General features: G+C 41.3%; 1 protein-coding gene across 1 annotated transcript in view; it reads left to right on the top strand.

The window, feature by feature from the left end:
* The window catches only part of LOC124619329 (activin receptor type-1), an 89,877-nt gene that overhangs the window by 42,457 nt on the left and 25,595 nt on the right, over window positions 1–21,825 (top strand). The window contains exon 5 of the mRNA XM_047145638.1: window positions 11,124–11,338. Within this exon, the coding sequence (XP_047001594.1) occupies window positions 11,124–11,338 (215 nt within the window). The remainder of the gene's footprint in view (window positions 1–11,123; window positions 11,339–21,825) is intronic.

Raw genomic sequence — 21,825 nt, 5'->3', positions numbered from 1 at the left:
GGAGAGGGTAAGGAGTCATTCCAATCCCTGGAGCGGAAAGACTTACCTTAGGGGGAAAAAAGGACAGGTATACACACTCGCGCGCGCGCACACACACACACACACATATCCATCCGCACATACACAGACACAAGCAGACATTTGTAAAGGCAAAGAGTTTGGGCAGAGATGTCAGTCTAGGCGGAAGTAAAGAGGCAAAGATGTTGTTGAAAGACAGGTGAGGTATGAGCGGCGGCAACTTGAAATTAGCGGAGGTTGAGGCCTGGTGGATAACGAGAAGAGAGGATATACTGAAGGGCAAGTTCCCATCTCCGGAGTTCTGACAGGTTGGTGTTAGTGGGAAGTATCCAGATAACCCGGACGGTGTAACACTGTGCCAAGATGTGCTGGCCGTGCACCAAGGCATGTTTAGCCACAGGGTGAACCTCATTACCAACAAACACTGTCTGCCTGTGTCCATTCATGCAAATGGACAGTTTGTTGCTGGTCATTCCCACATAGAAAGCTTCACAGTATAGGCAGGTCAGTTGGTAAATCACGTGGGTGCTTTCACACGTGGCTCTGCCTTTGATCGTGTACTCCTTCTGGATTACAGGACTGGAGTAGGTGGTGGTGGGAGGGTGCATGGGACAGGTTTTACACTGGGGGCGGTTACAAGGGTAGGAGCCAGAGGGTAGGGAAAGTGGTTTGGGGATTTCATAGGGATAAACTAAGAGGTTACGAAGGTTAGGTGGACGGCGGAAAGACACTCTTGGTGGAGTGGGGAGGATTTCATGAAGGATGGATCTCATTTCAGGGCAGGATTTGAGGAAGTCTTATCCCTGCTGGAGAGCCACATTCAGAGTCTGATCCAGTCCCGGAAAGTATCCTGTCACAAGTGGGGCACTTTTGTGGTTCTTCTGTGGGAGGTTCTGGGTTTGAGGGGATGAGGAAGTGGCTCTGGTTATTTGCTTCTGTACCAGGTCGGGAGGGTAGTTGCGGGATGCAAAAGCTGTTTTCAAGTTGTTGGTGTAATGGTTCAGGGATCCCGGACTGGAGCAGATTCGTTTGCCACGAAGACCTAGGCTGTAGGGAAGGGACCATTTGATGTGGAATGGGTGGCAGCTGTCATAATGGAGGTACTGTTGCTTGCTGGTGGGTTTGATGTGGACTGACGTGTGAAGCTGGACATTGGACAGATGGAGGTCAACGTCAAGGAAAGTGGCATGGGATTTGGAGTAGGACCAGGTGAATCTTATGGAATCAAAGGAGTTCAGGTTGGAGAGGAAATTCTGGAGTTCTTCTTCACTGTGAGTCCAGATCATGAAGATGTCATCAATAAATCTGTACCAAACTTTGGGTTGGCAGGCCTGGGTAACCAAGAAGGCTTCCTCTAAGCGACCCATGAATAGGTTGGCGTACGAGGGGGCCCATCCTGGTACCCATGGCTGTTCCCTTTAATTGTTGGTATGTCTGGCCTTCAAAAGTGAAGAAGTTGTCGGTCAGGATGAAGCTGGCTAAGGTAATGAGGAAAGAGGTTTCAGGTAGGGTGGCAGGTGATTGGCGTGAAAGGAAGTGCTCCATTGCAGTGAGGCCCTGGACGTGCGGGATATTTGTGTATAGGGAAGTGGCATCAATGGTTACAAGGATGGTTTCCGTGGGTAACAGACTGGGTAAGGATTCCAGGCGTTCGAGAAAGTGGTTGGTGTCTTTGATGAAGGATGGGAGACTGCATGTAATGGGTTGAAGGTGTTTATCCACGTAGGCAGAGATTCGTTCTGTGGGGGGCTTGGTAACCAGCTACAATGGGGCGGCCGGGATGATTGGGTTTGTGAATTTTGGGAAGAAGGTAATAGGTAGGGGTGCGGGGTGTCGGTAGGGTCAGGAGGTTGATGGAGTCACGCGAAAGGTTTTGTAGGGGGCCTAAGGTTCAGAGGATTCCTTGAAGCTCAACCTGGACATCAGGATTGGGATTACCTTTAAAACTTTGTATGTGGTGTTGTCTGAAAGCTGACGCAGTCCCTCAGTCACATACTCCCAACGATCAAGTACCAAAGTCGTGGAACCCTTGTCCGCCGGAAGAATGACGATGGATTGGTCAGCGTTCAGATCACGGATAGCCTGCGCTTCAGCTGTGGTGATGTTGGGAGTAGGATTAAGGTTTTTTAAGAAGGATTGAGAGGCAAGGCTGGAAGTCAGAAATTCCTGGAAGGTTTGGAGAGGGTGATTTTGAGGAAGAGGAGGTGGGTCCCGCTGTGACGGAGGACGGAACTGTTCCAGGCAGGGTTCAATTTGGATAGTGTCTTGGGGAGTTGGATCATTAGGAGTAGGATTAGGATCATTTTTCTTTGTGGCAAAGTGATATTCCCAGCAGAGAATACGAGTGTAGGACAGTAAATCTTTGACGAGGGCTGTTTGGTTGAATCTGGGAGTGGGGCTGAAGGTGAGGCCTTTGGATAGGACAGAGGTTTCGGATTGGGAGAGAGGTTTGGAGGAAAGGTTAACTACTGAATTAGGGTGTTGTCGTTCCAGATTGTGTTCATTGGAATTTTGAGGTTTTGGAGGGAGCAGAGCTGGAAGTGGGAGATTGAGTAGATGGGAGAGACTGGGTTTGTGTGCAGTGAGAGGAGGTTGAGGTTTGCTGGAAAGGTTGTGAAGGGTGAGTGAGTTTCCTTTCCGGAGGTGGGAAACCAGGAGAGTGGATAGTTTTTTGAGGTGGAGGGTGACATGCTGTTCTAATTTGCAGTTGGCCTGTAGGAGGATGCTCTGAACAGCCGGTGTGGATGTGGGAGAGGAAAGATTGAGGACTTCTATTAAGGATAGGAGTTGACGGATGTGTTCATTGGCTGAGTTGATGTGTAGGTGAAGGATTAGGTGGGTGAGGGCAATGGATTGTTCAGTTTGGAACTGGTATAGGGACTGATGGAAAGAAGGGTTGCAGCCAGAGATGGAAACTTTAAGTGTGAGGCTTTTGGGGGTAATGCCAAATGTCAGACAAGCCTGAGAAAAAATATGGGAGTGTAATCTGGCTAGGGCGAAGGCATGTTTGCGGAGGGAATGTAAATAAAACTTAATGGGGTCGTTGTGGGGGTGTTGTGAGGGTGACATGGTATTAGAAGGTGGAAAGTGTAACATGAGGCTGAAATGAAAATGAAAATAAAAATATATGGGGAGGGATAAAGGTGAACTAGAAAGCAACTGGAGATCTGGTGTGAAAAAAGGCGAAAAAGTGTTGGTTAATGCTGGGCTATGTTGGTCGTGTGGTGAACTTGGGTTGGTAGACAACGATGTGCATAAAGGTTAGGTGGTTGTGTTGCTGCCAAAACACGTTAAGGTGTGGAGAAATTCGGGAAAATTTCGAAAAAACTACGTGTAAATGTATTAAAAGGAGTGGTTTTGTGGTGGCAGATTATGAAAATGAGGCTAACAATTGTCTGACGAAGAAATAATGACATTAAAACCTGTGGGAAACGGCTAAATATGATCAGTGATGTGGGAAAAATGGAAATGGAAATAAAGCAAAAGTTATTAAAACTAGCCGAAATGGTTGTTTAATAGGTGAAAGGAACTGTTTGTGAACTAGAAACGGTGGATTTTATAGCAGCGGTAGTGTTGAAAGCGGAAAAAAAAATTTTTTTGGTTATGGTTTGGAAGTGGGTTACGTATTACTAAGTATATATAGGCGGGATAAAATTGTGTAGTAGATTACGGTAAAAAGGAGAAGGTGAATACAAAGTGGCAAAAACAGAAAGAGAAAATAAGACAACAGAAAAGATTTCGAAATGCAACAGTGGCAATAACAAACGTAATTGTTGGGTTCAAATTAATGATATGAATATAATAGAGGGAAACATTCCACATAGAAAAAATATATCTAAAAACAAAGATGATGTGACTTACCAAACAAAAGCGCTGGCAGGTCGATAGACACACAAACACAAGCATACACACATCCTCAGAACCTTAGGCCCCCTACAAAACCTTTCGCCTGACTCCATCAACCTCCTGACCCCACCGACACCCTGCACCCCTATCTCCTACCTTCTTCCCAAAATTCACAAACCCAATCATCCCTGCCGCCCCATTGTAGCTGGTTACCAAGCCCCCACAGAACGTATCTCTGCCTACGTAGATAAACACCTTCAACCCATTACATGCAGTCTCCCATCCTTCATCAAAGACACCAACCACTTTCTCGAACGCCTGGAATCCTTACCCCATCTGTCACCCCCGGAAACCATCATTGTAACCATTGATGCCACTTCCCTATACAAAAATATCCCGCACGTCCAGGGCCTCTTGCAATGGAGCACTTCCTTTCACGGCAATCACCTGCCACCCTACCTAAAACCTCTTTCCTCATTACCTTAGCCAGCTTCATCCTGACCGACAACTTCTTCACTTTTGAAGGCCAGACATACCAACAATTAAAGGGAACAGCCATGGGTACCAGGATGGCCCCTTGTACGCCAACCTATTCATGGGTCGCTTAGAGGAAGCCTTCTTGGTTACCCAGGCCTGCCAACCCAAAGTTTGGTACAGATTTATTGATGACATCTTCATGATCTGGACTCACAGTGAAGAAGAACTCCAGAATTTCCTCTCCAACCTCAACTCCTTTGGCTCCATCAGATTCACCTGGTCCTACTCCAAATCCCATGCCACTTTCCTTGACGTTGACCTCCATCTGTCCAATGTCCAGCTTCACACGTCAGTCCACATCAAACCCACCAGCAAGCAACAGTACCTCCATTATGACAGCTGCCACCCATTCCACATCAAATGGTCCCTTCCCTACAGCCTAGGTCTTCGTGGCAAACGAATCTGCTCCAGTCCGGAATCCCTGAACCATTACACCAACAACCTGAAAACAGCTTTTGCATCCCGCAACTACCCTCCCGACCTGGTACAGAAGCAAATAACCAGAGCCACTTCCTCATCCCCTCAAACCCAGAACCTCCCACAAAAGAACCCCAAAAGTGCCCCACTTGTGACAGGATACTTTCCGGGACTGGATCAGACTCTGAATGTGGCTCTCCAGCAGGGATATGACTTCCTCAAATCCTGCCCTGAAATGAGATCCATCCTTCATGAAATCCTCCTCACTCCACCAAGAGTGTCTTTCCGCCATCCACTTAACCTTCGTAACCTCTTAGTTCATCCCTATGAAATCCCCAAACCACCTTCCCTACCCTCTGGCTCCTACCCTTGTAACCGCCCCCGGTGTAAAACCTGTCCCATGCACCCTCCCACCACCACCTACTGCAGTCCTGTAACCCAGAAGGTGTACACGATCAAAGGCAGAGCCACGTGTGAAAGCACCCACGTGATTCTCAACTGACCTGCCTACACTGTGAAGCTTTGGTTGGTTGGTTGGTTGGTTGGTTGGTTGGTTTGGGGAAGGTAACCAGACAGCGAGGTCATCGGTCACATCGGATTAGGGAAGGACGGGGAAGGAAGTCGGCCGTGCCCTTTGAAAGGAACCATCCCGGCATTTGCCTGGAGCGATTTAGGGAAATCACGGAAAACCTAAATCAGGATGGCCGGACGCGGGATTGAACCGTCGTCCTCCCGAATGCGAGTCCAGTGTCTAACCACTCTGTGAAGCTTTCTATGTGGGAATGACCAGCAACAAACTGTCCACTTGCATGAATGGACACAAGCAGACAGTGTTTGTTGGTAATGAGGATCACCCTGTGGCTAAACATGCCTTGGTGCACGGCCAGCACATCTTAGCACAGTGTTACACCGTCCGGGTTATCTGGATACTTCCCACTAACACCAACCTGTCAGAACTACGGAGATGGGAACTTGCCCTTCAGTATATCCTCTCTTCTCGTTATCCGCCAGGCCTCAACCTCTGCTAATTTCAAGTTGTCGCCGCTCATATCTCACCTGTCTTTCAACAACATCTTTGCCTCTTTACTTCTGCCTCGACTGACATCTCTGCCCGAAGTCTTTGCCTTTACAAATGTCTGCTTGTGTCTGTGTATGTGTGTGGGTGGGTGCGCGCACGAGCGAGCGAGTGTGTACCTGACCTTTTTTCCCCCTAAGGTAAGTCTTTCCGCTCCCAGTATTGGAATGACTCCATACCCTCTCCCTTAAAACCCACATCCTTTCGTCTTTCCCTCTCCTTCCCTCTTTCCTGATGAAGCAACCGTTGGTTTTGAAAGCTTGAATCTCTTCATAAGTATTTATCCTATAACAATTTCTAGTGTATTTGCATTCATAGACATTACTTTTAGGGCATTACCCAGGGCCTGTTTCAATCCTAGCATTTTTTTTATGCATTTCCTAAATCTCATTTAAGGCAATTCTATTGGTTTTCCACACCAGTAATCCTTTGTTCTTTCTTTGGTCACATGTTCTGTTTCACTTCATAATTACTTCAGCTTGTCTGGGTTCCAGCTTTCAGTAGCTTTATCCTTAACTTCTAGATATTCAACTGTCAACACATGGTTAGCTCGTGCATTCCTTAACTTGATTCCTGAATCTTTAGTTTACCAAAAGTTAATCATCCTAGTATTTTATTTCCTACCCTGACATCGCCCACACTACTGTCTTCTCAAAGTGATTTCAAACAATGTTTTTCCAATGACTAAATTGTGCCCAGCACATAATTCCACTAATCTTTCCCCCCTCTTAAAATTTGCTTGCGTGGACCATTCTCCTCCATTTTTTCCTTACTTTAACCAATGACTGCATTCCATTCGTCTACTACCACTAAATTCCAAACTATTTTGACACTTTTTTGACTTCAGTAGTCTTAGTAAAAGCTTCAACTTCAGGTCATTCGCATATGTAGTTGACATGTGTATTAATGTTTATGGTGTCTGTTGTAAGTCTGATTTCACCATGAATGTTCTTTCTGTCAACTGCATATAACTCTATACTCCATTATCAGTTTCCCATTTCATTACCACCACCACCACCACCACCACTACTACTACTACTACTACTACTACTCTGACTCAACCGATATATACCCAGTATAAGTAATCCTATGACTGCCTTTCCAGAAGTCTACCAATTGTCTTTGCATCTTGCTATTTAATAAACATATACTTCCATCGTTTCCATTTTTATATTTAGGATTTCTAGTTTTTCATATGCTTTAACATTGCAACAACTCACATGCCCACTCTAATTAGCATTCTGTTTTGGCCTGACAGCTCCTCCCAAGTGCTTTTTCATCCTAGGTAAAATACAGAATATGTAGAGGAAACAGAGAAGATCAAAAGAAGAGCAATATGTGTTGTTACAGATTCATTTAGTAAGCACAAAAGTATCTCGGAGATGATCAAACAATTCCAGTGGCAGATGCTGCAAGAAGGATGTTCTACCTCACTGTGTGGTTTACTGTAAAATTTCCAAGAACATAGTGCCTAGAAGAGTCAACCAATGTGTTGCTTCCTCCTACATACATCTTGCAAAAAGATATAGAGGCTAAAATTAGAGAATCGACCTCACACATAGGCTTACTGGCAATCATTATTCCCATGAACCATTTGGGAATGGCACAGGAAAGGTGGGAAGTGACAGTGGTACATAAAGCACCCTCCAACATACATACACCACAAGGTGGCTTGTGGAGTGTAGATGTAGATGTAGATGTAGATTTTGATTTTCTTCATGTATAGTGTATAAATTGCTTTGTAACAATTTTGTACTTTAAAATAGTGTTAGGAATTTGTAAAGCATAATATTAATTTTGTATTGATTTTTGGATGACAAAAGGTATACTAGTGCTATAGAAGCACTCCCCACCTTGCCAAGCATCATTTCGTGTACAACCCCCCCCCCCCCCCCCCCCCCCCCACACACACACACACACACACACACCAGAGAGAGAGAGAGTAAGTGAGTGAGTGTCAGTCCTTTCCGCCTTCCTTTCTGATGTGGTAGTGCATTAATGTGTGAAATAAGTACCAGTTTTCTGGTTTGTATTATTCCTCTTGTCTATCATAGCAAAGTGTGCTTGCTGATGATCAACGGTGGAGTTTGGAAATGAGTGAGGTGCCATATGCCTGGGCATCTACATTTCATTTCCTTTTATATTCCTTCACTAGAAAGGAGAACAGAAGAGAGAATGTTATACTTTGTCCCATTTTTCCATTTTTCATTTGCCCTGAGTACACAATTTTTTTTAAAATCACAATGTGTACAGAGTTTCCCTTATACATGTATACATAAGTGACGTGGTCATACTAGATTGTTGTTGATGTGGTCTTCAGTCCTGAGACTGGTTTGCTGCAGCTCTCCATGCTACTCTATCCTGTGCAAGCTTCTTCATCTCCCAATACCTACTGCAACCTACATCCTTCTGAATCTGCTTAGTGTATTCATCTCTTGGTCTCCCTTTACTATTTTTACCCTCCACGCTGCCCTCCAATGCTAAATTTGTGATCCCTTGATGCCTCAGAACATGTCCTACCAACCGATCCCTTCTTCTAGTCAAGTTGTGCCACAAACTTCTCTTCTCCCCAATCCTATTCAATACCTCCTCATTAGTTACGTGATCTATCCACCGTATCTTCAGCATTCTTCGGTAGCACCACATTTCGAAAGCTTCTATTCTCTTCTTGTCCACACTAGTTATCGTCCATGTTTCACTTCCATACATGGCTACACTCCATACAAATACTTTCAGAAATGACTTCCTGACACTTAAATCTATACTGGATGTTAACAAATTTCTCTTCTTCAGAAACGATTTCCTTGCCATTGCCAGTCTACATTTTATATCCTCTCTACTTCGACCATCATCAGTTATTTTACTCCCTAAATAGCAAAACTCCTTTACTACTTTAAGTGTCTCATTTCCTAATCTAATTCCCTCAGCATCACCCAATTTAATTTGACTACATTCCATTATCCTCGTTTTGCTGTTGTTGATGTTCATCTTATATCCTCCTTTCAAGACACTGTCCATTCCGTTCAACTGCTCTTCCAAGTCTTTTGCTGTCTCTGACAGAATTACAATGTCATCGGCGAACCTCAAAGTTTTTACTACTTCTCCATGAATTTTAATGCCTACTCCGAATTTTTCTTTTGTTTCCTTTACTGCTTGCTCAATATACAGATTGAATAACATCGGGGAGAGGCTACAACCCTGTCTCACTCCTTTCCCAACCACTGCTTCCATTTCATGCCCCTTGACACTTACAACTGCCATCTGGTTTCTGTACAAATTGTTAATAGCCTTTCGCTCCCTGTATTTTACCCCTGCCACCTTCAGAATTTGAAAGAGAGTATTCCAGTTAACATTGTCAAAAGCTTTCTCTAAGTCTACAAATGCTAGAAACGTAGGTTTGCCTTTTCTTAATCTTTCTTCTAAGATAAGTCGTAAGGTTAGCATTGCCTCACGTGTTCCAACATTTCTACGGAATCCAAACTGATCCTCCCCGAGGTCCGCTCCTACCAGTTTTTCCATTCGTGTGTAAAGAATTCGTGTTAGTATTTTGCAGCTGTGACTTATTAAACTGATAGTTCGGTAATTTTCACATCTGTCAACACCTGCTTTCTTTGGGATTGGAATTATTATATTCTTCTTGACGTCTGAGGGTATTTCGCCTGTCTCATACATCTTGCTCACCAGATGGTAGAGTTTTGTCATGACTGGCTCTCCCAAGACCATCAGTAGTTCTAATGGAATGTTGTCTACTCCCGGGGCCTTGTTTTGACGCAGGTCTTTCAGTGCTCTGTCAAACTCTTCACGCAGTATCTTATCTCACATTTCGTCTTCATCTACATCCTCTTCCATTTCCATAATATTGTCCTCAAGTACTTCGCCCTTGTATAAACCCTCTATATACTCCTTCCACGTTTCTGCCTTCCCTCTTTGCTTAGAACTGGGTTTCCATCTGAGCTCTTGATATTCATACAAGTGGTTCTCTTCTCTCCAAAGGTCTCTTTAATTTTCCTGTAGGCTGTATCTATCTTACCCCTAGTGAGACAAGCCTCTACATCCTTACATTTGTCCTCTAGCCATCCCTGCTTAGCCATTTTGCACTTCCTGTCGATTTCATTTTTGAGACGTTTGTATTCCTTTTTACGTGCTTCATTTACTGCATTTTTATATTTTCTCTTTTCATCAATTAAATTCAATATTTCTTCTGTTACCCAAGGATTTCTATTAGCCCTCGTCTTTTTATCTACTTGATCCTCTGCTGCCTTCACTACTTCATCCCTCAGAGCTACCCATTCTTCTTCTACTGTATTTCTTTCCCCCATTCCTGTCAATTGTTCCCTTATGCTCTCCGTGAAACTCTCTACAACCTCTCGTTCTTTCAGTTTATCCAGGTCCCATATCCTTAAATTCCCACCTTTTTGCAGTTTCTTCAGTTTCAATCTGCAGATCATAACCAATAGATTGTGGTCAGAATCCACATCTGCCCCTGGAAATGTCTTACAATTTAAAACCTGGTTCCTAAATCTCTGTCTTACCATTATATAATCTATCTGATACCTTTTAGTATCTCCAGGGTTCTTCCAGGTATACAACCTTCTTTTATGATTCTTGAACCAAGTGTTAGCTATGATTAGGTTATGCTCTGCGCAAAATTCTACAAGGCGGCTTCCTCTTTCATTTCTTCCCCCCAATCCATATTCACCTACTATGTTTCCTTCTCTCCCTTTTCCTACTGACGAATTCCAGTCACCCATGACTATTAAATTTTCGTCTCCCTTCACTACCTGAATAATTTCTTTTATCTCGTCATACATTTCATCAATTTCTTCTTCATCTGCAGAGCTAGTTGGCATATAAATTTGTACTACTGTAGTAGGCATGGGCTTTGTGTCTGTCTTGGCCACAATAATGTGTTCACTATGCTGTTTGTAGTAGCTAACCCGCACTCCTATTTTTTTATTCATTATTAAACCTACTCCTGCATTACCCCTATTTGATTTTGTATTTATAACCCTGTAATCACCTGACCAAAAGTCTTGTTCCTCCTGCCACCGAACTTCACTAATTCCCACTATGTCTAACTTTAACCTATCCATTTCCGTTTTTAAATTTTCTAACCTACCTGCCCGATTAAGGGATCTGACATTCCACCCTCCGATCCGTAGAACGCCAGTTTTCTTTCTCCTGATAACTAGATACTAGATAAAATTAATATTTGTTCATTTTTCTGCAGGAATTTCTTGATCGCTCAATGAGCTCTGGTTCAGGATCCGGTCTCCCTCTTCTTATCCAGCGAACTTTGGCCAAACAGATATCATTGGCCGAGTGTATCGGTAAGGGCCGATATGGAGAAGTTTGGCGGGGTGTTTGGCATGGTGAGAATGTTGCTGTCAAGATATTCTTTTCCCGAGACGAGGCATCATGGAATCGAGAAACTGAGATTTACAGGTAACAGCTAACTTAAAGACCTCACTTCTCATTAGCATATGTAGGGATAAATGATATCCTATTAGTTACATCACACACACTCACCTATTCATATCTACTCTTGGCAAGAACAACATCTAAACTTTGTGCATTCTTTTCTTGGTGTCTCATCATAGGAAGTTCATCAGATTGCTGTAAAACTATCTTTATGGGAAATATTCCAATAACACCACCACACAATTTTTTAGTTAATGCAGCTAGTTTCACATTTACTGTCGATATTGACAGTGCTATGAGCAGATTCACTTCTCACATTGGATGTTTTTTTCACAGGCACGTACTGCAGTATTCTAGTAATCAATATGAAGGTGTTAGATACAGTGCATTTTTGCGATATAGTTCTGACAGGATACTATCACAACACTGGTTTCAGTTTATGTAATCAGTTAGCATAACAGATTTCCAGATACAGGGCACCAATATATAGACATTCATGATGTTTACAGAAAGATGCGACCGGAACATATGTTATCCACTGATTGACTCAAAGAAATTAAAGATAGTACACGTTACTACAAAGGTGTTAATTGAATAATGTCAGCGGCAGATTCTCATGGAGATGATAGTGGTGTACAACTTCACAAGAGACTGAAGGGTTTTGGGTTGGGGTTGGCTTTATATAGACTGGTGTATGAATATTTTAGTTCTTCAGAAACTAGGTAATTATTTGAAAACCTGCTAGGTTATAGTTTACTAATTTGACTGAGCTTTATGTTGGCATTTATATTAATTTCAGCAAATTCTTAAGTACTTACTAAAGGGTGTCACGGCCCAGAAAAATTAGAGCAACAAAAGTATAGTTGGAAGTTGGAACATAACAAGCACAATGGCATAATAGGCCCTGTAGTTTTGGGTGTTTCCAAACTTTAATGGCAAATATTTTTTAAGTTAGCTACTTTCAGGAATATTAGAATACATTACTGTAAAATCTGGATTAGTGTCAATCTAGCTCAACTAAGGATTTATTCCAAAAGCCAGCACTTTCAAGAACTGGATGTGGGCAGTGGGAGTAATTTACTGAAATGAACATTTACTAAAGGTAAAGAAGATAGAGTTGGGTCAATTTTCTCTCACCCTTGCAGTGTTTATAATTACTTGTGATTAAAATACAAATACAAGGGACATTCAGACAATAATGCAACATGTTTTTTCCTCAGCCCATTTTGGTTGAAAACATGCAGAATATGTGAGGGGCATCATGAAATATTCCCGCTTCAGTCCGTATTGTTTCATGAAGTTCCAGTAGGTGACAGCACTATAAGTGGCCTGCAAAATCATGTCTGTAATGGAAGTGCATTCCAAGCAGAGATCTGTCATTGAGTTATTTTTGGCAGAAAACCAGAGCATTGCAAAATGGTTACGGAGGCCTGGCAGTGAACAGAACAAAAGCACAATGTGTCTGTCATCATCATAGCAAGGTCACACAAATTTGTGTGATCACCCGCATGTCAGCTGGCCACATACAGCTGTGAATCCTGCAATGCTGAAATGTGCAGACACTCTCATTCAAGGTGATTGATGGATCACAATCAAACACCTCGTTGCTTGACTGAATGTCTCTGTTGGTAGTACTGACACTCTCATCCACCAATTGGGATACTCAGAGGTGTGTGTCTGCAGGGTTCCTCGCTGCCTAATAGAAGACCATAAAGAGCAACAAAGGACCATCTGTACAAAATTGCTTGCGTGTTATGAGGGCAGTTGTGACAATTTTTGTCGAACCCCTACACGGGTAATGAAGCATAGTTTCATCACTTTGAACTGGAATCAAAATGGCAATCCATGGAATGGCACCACACCACCTCTTCTCTGAAGAGAAAGTTCAAAGCCACACCCTAAGCTGGTAAAGTCATGACAATGGTCTTCTGGGATTCTGAAGGGGTTATTCTGTTTGATGCCCTTTCTCATGGTGCAATGTTTAACTCTGAAATGTTTTGTGCTACTGTCAGGAAATTGAATAAACGACCTCAGCATGTTCATTGACACAAAAATGCAAGTGTTATCCAAGTCTGGGGAACCAAGAGGAGCTCACAAAACTTCATTGGACTGTTTTCTCATCCGCTCTACAGCCTGGGTTTCGGACCTTCCAAGTTCCACATGTTTGGTCCACTGAAGGATGCACTCCATGGTAAGGAGTACATGGATAATGGAGAGGTTACTGATGCAGCAAGGCATTGGTCAACCATTAGAGTGGTACCGTACAGGCATACGGGCCCTCCCAGTAAGGTGGCTTAAAGCCATCCCAGTGAATGGGCCTCTAGTTGGAAAGTAAAGTTTTGTGGGCAAAAGAATGGGGAATAACATGTATTTTTTTTAAAAGTGTTGCATTACTTATTGAATGCCCCTTGTAAAAAAAAACCACGCAATGCAGCCAGTTGCTAAACTTTTTATTTACAATGAGTTTTGCAGGATTTGCTCCATCATCAGGTACTAGTCCAAGTGTTGACTGGAGGTGTGCTGCTTCCGGGAAAACCAACAGTGTTGAAATGTCGATAATGTTTCAAAATAAGGGATTTTCCTAGAAGCAGTGCACTTAAATTAAACACTAGGACTGCCACTTGATGATGGGGCAAAGCGTCTGAAATGTGTTGTAAATAAAAACTTAAGTTTAGCAACTGGTTACAGTGTGTTCTTTATTAGGAATCTGTACCTCAATCAGTAAAAACAGAATCCTTATAGGATCACTTTATTGTCTTTCTGTCTAACTGTTAAGCCCTGTTTTTGTCAAGATTGGGTGAGACATCAAGTGGAAATTTATGCCCTGCACTAATGTCTACAGTCCCTTGGTAGTGTGAAAAGTGTAAGCTTCTAAGTTGGAGTGATGAAACGATATGGTCATTTATGTCACATATTTTGATAATTGCAAACTCACGCATCAAATCCTATAGGTTACTTCCTGTTGATCTAGAATCATAGAATTTCTCAAGAAGTAAGGTTTCACAGTACAAGTAAAGGAAAAAACCTAAGAATAGTGAATTTGTAATTGCATCTTTTTTTGCCATTTGTTGTTTCCTGTTGTTTGTCTGTCTGCCTGTCCTTCTCTCTTAAGACCACTTTTTCCTCAGGAACAGGTAGAGGTATGAAGTTGAAATTTGTGTCAAATGTGGGATCTATGGTCCATTGACAATGTAAATAATTTAAGCTTATAAGTCATTGCAGTCAAAAGATAAGACAATGTATGTCACGTATTTTGATACCCTCAAACTCACTCATCAAAACCTGTAAGATGAATTATCGGTGGTCTAGTGATACTGTGTGCCTGGAAATCGAGAGGTTGTGTGACCAAATCTTGGTCAGACCATGGATTTTTCAGTCTCTCAGTGACGTCAGGAGTCACCAGAAAAAACACATGGTTCAGATTCCATGTTAAACTGTGGCTCCCCTTTCCCTGATTGGATAACTAGGGTTGGTTAGGGACAAGCAATTCACCAACGTTGCATCCGGTGAGAGACTTGCACTAGGTCATTGAGCCATGTGAAATTATTATTATGATTATTATTGTTGTTGTTAATATCTGTAAACATAATTAAGTTTGTGTGAAACCTTCAGGGGCAGAGTCCTCCTTGCACTTCCTTTTTTTTTTAAAAACTGACAGTCACCAAACAACAGCCTTCCAAACACATTGATGTGTGAAGTTACTTCTGACTGTCCAAGAGTGTTAAACACTAAATAAACTATCAATATTTGGTATGAGGCAAATTATCGAAGTACTTGTTCTTACTGTGACATGGTGGACAAATCATGCCACACAAATGCCTTACATTAAAATGAAGATTTAAAAGATGATGTGGATAAAATTGACAAACTATAGTGTGACATAAAATAATTTTAAATTGACAATGGAAAGTTCTTGTAGAATGTAAACAATTTAAGAGTAAAGATAAAAACTCATAGTAGAAGCAGTGAGCAATTGTGTATTCAGAGCTGGCATAAAATAATTTTATTTGTCTTCTACTTTCCTGCTGTATTAAGGAACTTTTATTCTTTTTCTCCTTTCCTAATTGCATATTTATTATTCTTCATGTTTCTCTATTTATTTCTAAGCATTTTCTTCCTCGTGCTTTCCTCTGATATTTTCTATCGTTGACTCACCTTCAGTAGTTGCTAATATTGCCACGTACTATCTACACAGTATACTGTTACCCAGCATGCTGTAGGTGTTACATGTGCTGATTAACGATTTGAAAGTCATTAGTTCAGTTCCTGCTTCCTGCAAATAATTATGATTTGAAGTTTCTGATTTCGTTGGATGGAAATTCTTGCAGGCATCACAAACAGTGATAGTCTGTATATGATTAGAGTTCCAAATTGATTAAGTTACTCCAATAAGTTGTGTTCTATGTGTACTTTGTGTGCTTTGGTCAATAAATGTGTTTGCAGAGTGAAGTGTTAGTTTGTCTTGGTGACTCTGCTCACAAAACCAGTACCTGACTCTTTAATCAACAATACTTTTTTTATTCCAAAGCAACTTATCTTTCTAATTCTCTGTCTCTTTTATTTCTTCATGCCACACACTGTTTTCACTAGACTGCATAAATTAAATGTTACCTTTAGGCATTGATTACTGAAATTCACTTACACTTAAATACTCACTTTTCAGTTTCAAGAGGGCTGATCAGAAAGTAAACTTACGTGGCTGATATTCCTGGAGTTTCATCTATTATAGAGGAATTAGTAATGTGTGGTAATTCTGATACGTACGGTTGGCCACTTAGCACTAGTTTTAACTTAAACGCACGAAAGATGATTTGTTTGGAAAACTGGTCTCGCAAAGAAATCTGCTCAATTGTTAAATTTTCTGTGGGTGAAACATGTAATTGTGGCTGAAATTCCCTGGCAGCTGGTTGAGGATTATGGAGAGACTGTAATGTCTTGTCAGCATGTTGCAGAATGGTGTTTGTAGTTTGAGGCTGGTAGAGAAAATATCACCTACAACACCCAACACAGCATCAACAGATTTGAACACAGCTCACATGGAGGAGCTGACTCAGGACAATAGGTGTATCACATTGCAGCAGGTGATGGTAGAATTGGGAATGTTATTTGGAAGATTCGTCATTTTGTTCATGATATTCTGGGGTACTGGCAAGTTTGTACCCAATAGCTTCCATGAAGTCTGTCCAACCAATACAAGGAGAGGTGCATGGGGGTAAGTCTGAAACTCTCACAGTGGCTCTCCATGGAAGGGAACAGTTTTCTTCAGTGCATTGCTGCAGGTGACAAAACGTGGATCCACCACTGCACCTCCAACAGTAAGTGATAATCAGTGAAGTGAAGCCCGTCTCTCCAAAAACAAAGAAGTTTAAGGTGATGCCATCTGCTGGAAAGATTATGGCCATAATGTTTTTGACAGTGCAAGTGTCATACTTGTGGACTTTCTGGAAAGATGGCAGACATTGGCAGACACTGCGAGACCTTCACACAGTTGGGCAAAGCAATCGGGAGGAAATGGCCAGGACTTCTCGCTGAGGGCTTCAGCTTCCTTCATGACAGTGCGCAACCGCATACAGCCTAGAAGACTACCATGCTGTTGAAACAGTTTTGCTTGGGTATCATCAACTACGCTCCCTACACCTCAGGCCTGACGCCAAGTGACTTCCACCATTTTCCTCATTTGAAGGAGCACACAGGAAGCTAATGATTCACTCCAGATGAGAAGGAGAAACACTTTCCAACAACATACATGGCACACAAGATCAGGATTTTCACCAGAGTGTATATTCAAACTTATCCAAGGACATGACAAGGCCTAAACTGATATGGAGAAAATTAACCTAATGAATGTAACAACGTTGGGTGTATAGCTTGTATGAAATAAAATGTACATGTTTCCTTGCAGGCTTTGTAACCTTATAGTCTTGTTCACGAACATCGACAGTTCGTGCATGTTGTGACACAAACAGGGTTTGCAACATTTCCAGTTCCAGACGACAGTTGAAGAAAGCATGTATGCTGCAGATTATATCTCTTGCTTGCTTATGTAGAGTTTGTCACTTACCACCACCACCATCAGTGATGACAACTTGCAACAAATTGAATAAAAAGTCAGTAAATAACTCTCCGCACTCATGTTTAATGCTCACACTGCCTACGCCATTCACAGCAGACCGCTCAGAATATTACTGAACACTCCATGGCTGTTGGAGACTGCATGACGTAAGTGTGCAGAGCAAACACGAACTCAACTGCCATCATTCATGACTCCAACTACAGTTTCATATCACCCTTTGTACTTATTTTTACCGTAATTGAGGCTAGCTCCAAGTAAATGAGCACTTGGAGATTAGCTTCTAATAAAGCAGTTTACAAGGAAACAGAACCAGTAACGGTCACCATTGGAAAGAAATGCATTTAATTCTTTGGATGCCTGACCATAAAATGTAAATCAGTAGATTGAGTTATTCACCTTGTAAATTCTCAGAAACAGATATTTCTAGAACATAACAGTGATACTTCCAGAATAATAATAATAATAATAATAAACAATAATAACAGATAAAACAACACCACATAACAAACCTGACATCATACTCACCAATAAAAAGAAAAAATTGACAGAACTAATTGAAATATCCATACCCAATACAACAGATATACAGAAGAAAACAGGAGAAAAAATTGAAAAATACATCCAACTGGCTGAGGAAGTCAAGGACATGTGGCATCAGGATAAAGTTGACATTATACCAATTATACTATCAACTACAGGAGTCATACCACACAATATCCACCAGTACATCAACGTAATACAGCTACATCCAAACGTATATATACAACTACAGAAATCTGCAATTATTGATACATGTTCAAGTACTCGAAATTTCCTAAATGCAATGTAACACATACCGTACAGTTAAAAGGAAGTCGCGCTTGATCAAGGTCTGCGTCACTTTCCATTTCTAACCAGACATAACGTCTGAGAAAGGGAAGAAATAATAATAATAACAATAATAATAATAATAATAACCGCCGCCACCACCACCACCACCACCACCACCACCACCTTGAACAGTTTCCAGCACCAGGCAGGGTCCGTTTGGAACAGAAGCCTTACCATCTAGTCCTGTTTTCCCAACATCTTTCTTTCTTCACTCTAGCCCAGCCCTTGCCTGTGTTTTTTCAACGCACTTGTCCACACTTTTCAGCCATCTACCCATTAGTCTTTCCCTTGTACTTTTCCTTCGTGTATCCATTTCATGTATTTTCTTGGGAATTCTCTGGTTTCCTATTCTCTTTAAGTGCTCATACCATCTTAGCCTTGATGTTTCTGTCCTGCTCTGCAAATGCTCATACAATCTTAGCCCTAATGTTTCTATCCTGCTCTGCAGGTATTCATCTTTTGCTGTTTCCTGTACCTTTTCATTTCTTGTCCTATCTCTCCTTGTTACTGCTATGAATATTTCTAAGGAATTTCATTTCATGTATTACTTCTTTGCTTCCAGAATATTGGAGATATTTCACAACATTTAAGATCATTCTAAAAATTTCATTTGACAATATTCTGAAATTTACAGATTTCCCAACAGAATCAGATGATTTCAGCACATTTTGAAACAAAAACGACATTGCTGCCATTTAAATCCTGTAAGAGTAAAAGGGACATCTGTTTCTTGCACCACTTCTCACTCTGATAACTTCCACAGTGTCCACCCAATAAAATGCCTTTATGCTTAGTGGAAGATGTGGGGTCAGACGTCCACAGTCGTGAGGTTGGGTGGCTGTGGAGAAAGACCCGTGCGTAAGACAGAAGACCTTACTTTTTATGTACATAATGTTCCTTGCAACATTTACAGCTGCCTAGTTTAGAGGAATACTTAAGAAATCCATTTTCAAGGTTTAGGATTAAAAAATAGCACCAGTTTGCTTTTTAAAAATAATATTGTAGAACAAAAGCAAACTGGTGCTTTTCATTTATTATTATAATGTTGTTCTACCAAGAACCGACGGAAGATTCTGTTAATATGAAAAAATAGCAGTTTTTAGCAAAAGTTGTATTCATCATGTTACCAAGATGTGCACGTAAAGTGATGGACTAAGGCAGTGATTCAGTTCAGCAACAAATTGTATTAATTTTACGTTCATGAATGGAAACAAAACACAAAAAAGTGGTAAATAAGAAGGAACTTAAAATGTACCATTGCATCATTAGGAACAGTATTTTACTACAAAGCCCTATAAACAATTCAAGGTACTAGAAAAACTATTGAAATTTGGTCACAATACCAGCCACAGTAATCACATTACCATTGTTTTGAATTACATCCCACCTGGTAAAACCGCATGGACCCTTGCTTTTACATAAAATATTGGAACTGTAATTCTGTTTTCCCTTGTAAAACACAACTAATGCATCCATAGCATCATATTGATGAGCATATGGGACACTATTGTAATGTAAATATTCTTTTGAGTCAAAGTTGGGCTCTGTTCAGCTTCATCAGTGTGGTGGAGTAGTAAATGTTCATGTACAAAGTCATACAACATGTCGATTGTCAGAAAGAAATAACTAATTCTTCAAAAGCAGCAGTTATATCAAAAACACTATGTATTATACTGAAACTTGTTCTTCTTAACAATATAAGTACACGCATATGTGTATATACACGTTCCTAATGCATGCACTACACTGGTTCTTGTGTTAACCATCGGGCAACAATCGTGAATTGTATGACCGCTAGATCCGAGAACCATGCGCCAACTAACTGTGTCCTATTACCCAGCAAACCAAAGACCACAGTAAGACAGATACACCTTACATTCTCTCGTGGGTTTCTTTCTCAAATTTGGATAGAAAATTTGTAAAACACCAGACACAAAAGTAAACAAAAATACTGTAAACAAAAGTAAACAAAAATACTGTTCCTAAACATTTCACATCGTAATAATGTTATAGATAACTCATAAATCAAATAGCATAGACACAAACCATTAAGCAGATATATTTGTATACAAACACTGAGCAAACACATTTTACTCTGTATCATTTGATTTTTAATGTTGCCAAACAGACAAAAACAATAAAGTACATTTAACCCTTAAACCATACAACTAGATGTGGGACACCAGTCACCTAATGATTCAAATCCACAGTATCCGTATTATCTATTACCTTACATCATTAGTTCAAACCCACTAACTCAGAGAAAAACTAAAGATAAATTGACAAATGTAAAGCACGTAACATGGATTACTTTTTCCGCACTTTCACTCACACACGTAAACACTTTTAGTTGACGCATTGGTTATATGCTGCTCGTGGTAAGGCACATGGCCCATCTTGGTAAACAGCTTTTAGTGTGGCGTAACCAGCTGGAGGTCAATGGCCGGCGGAGTGGCCGAGCGGTTCTAGGCGCTTTAGTCTGGAACCGCGCGACCGCTACGGTCGCAATTTCGAATCCTGCCCCGGGCATGGATGTGTGTGATGTCCTTAGGTTAGTTAGGTTTAAGTAGTTCTAAGGTCAAGGGGACTGATGACCTCAGAAGTTAAGTCCCATAGTGCTCAGAGCCATTTGAACCATTTTTGGAGGTCAGTGCTCTCGCCTGGTGCTGACTGCTCATGGTGTCTGTAGCAAATCCCAGCAGATGTGCAGGTCATGCCTGGTAATCCTACATGCTGGTGTGGACAAACTGTGCTGCCCCACACCTACACAGTGCTGAAATCTGGGTGTGCAGTTTACAGTTACTCCCCACTTTCCAAAGATAGCAAGTCAAAACAATTTGTGCCTATTTTTTGATGGTATTTCCAATATTTTAACTTGGCACTTTCGGCACAAATTTAAGTTCTCTCTCATCTGAGGAATGTGTTCTTATTTGCTTTATTTTCCTTCACACACAAAACGTGTCCAAAAAGAAGTTGCAGACTTTCTCTGTTTCTGTTAAGATGCATCACTGTTATTCCCATCTTCTGCCACTTCATTTGCTTCCTTTGCGTAGTATCTGTAGACGTTCTTGACATCATCTTTACCGTGAATAATCTTTCTTCTCACCAACTCCAGCTCCACCATATTCAGATCTTCAGTGCTGATGACTCTATACAGAACTTTTTAGATGTGAAAAAACTTTCTTGTCTCTCTGTCTAGCTTCTGGGATGTTTTATCCTGTATTGTCATGGGATCACCCACTTTATGCATGACTGGGTGCATTAATCAATCATAAGTTGCCTTTCCTCTCTCACTCTCCTTTATCAAATTCTGTTATCTTCTTTATTTTCTCTTCACACAGGAAGTTTTCATTACATAAATCTCCAAACACCGCCCTGAAGGTACTTTTTGGCTCACAGTTCATCAGTATTTCTACCACCACAAAACCCGTCAATTCAAGGGGCATATTATTTATCATCACCTCAAACTCGTTAGTATAATCCAACCAGCGTTCATGTTCATGGCTGTAATATGCATGGCACGTATTGTTTATCTCCTGCAACAACCTCTCTGTTGAGTTTGATACTG

This window comes from Schistocerca americana, chromosome 6 (assembly GCF_021461395.2).
Source record: "Schistocerca americana isolate TAMUIC-IGC-003095 chromosome 6, iqSchAmer2.1, whole genome shotgun sequence".
NCBI classification, from domain to species: domain Eukaryota; kingdom Metazoa; phylum Arthropoda; class Insecta; order Orthoptera; family Acrididae; genus Schistocerca; species Schistocerca americana.
This window is presented reverse-complemented; position numbering and strand designations above follow the sequence as displayed.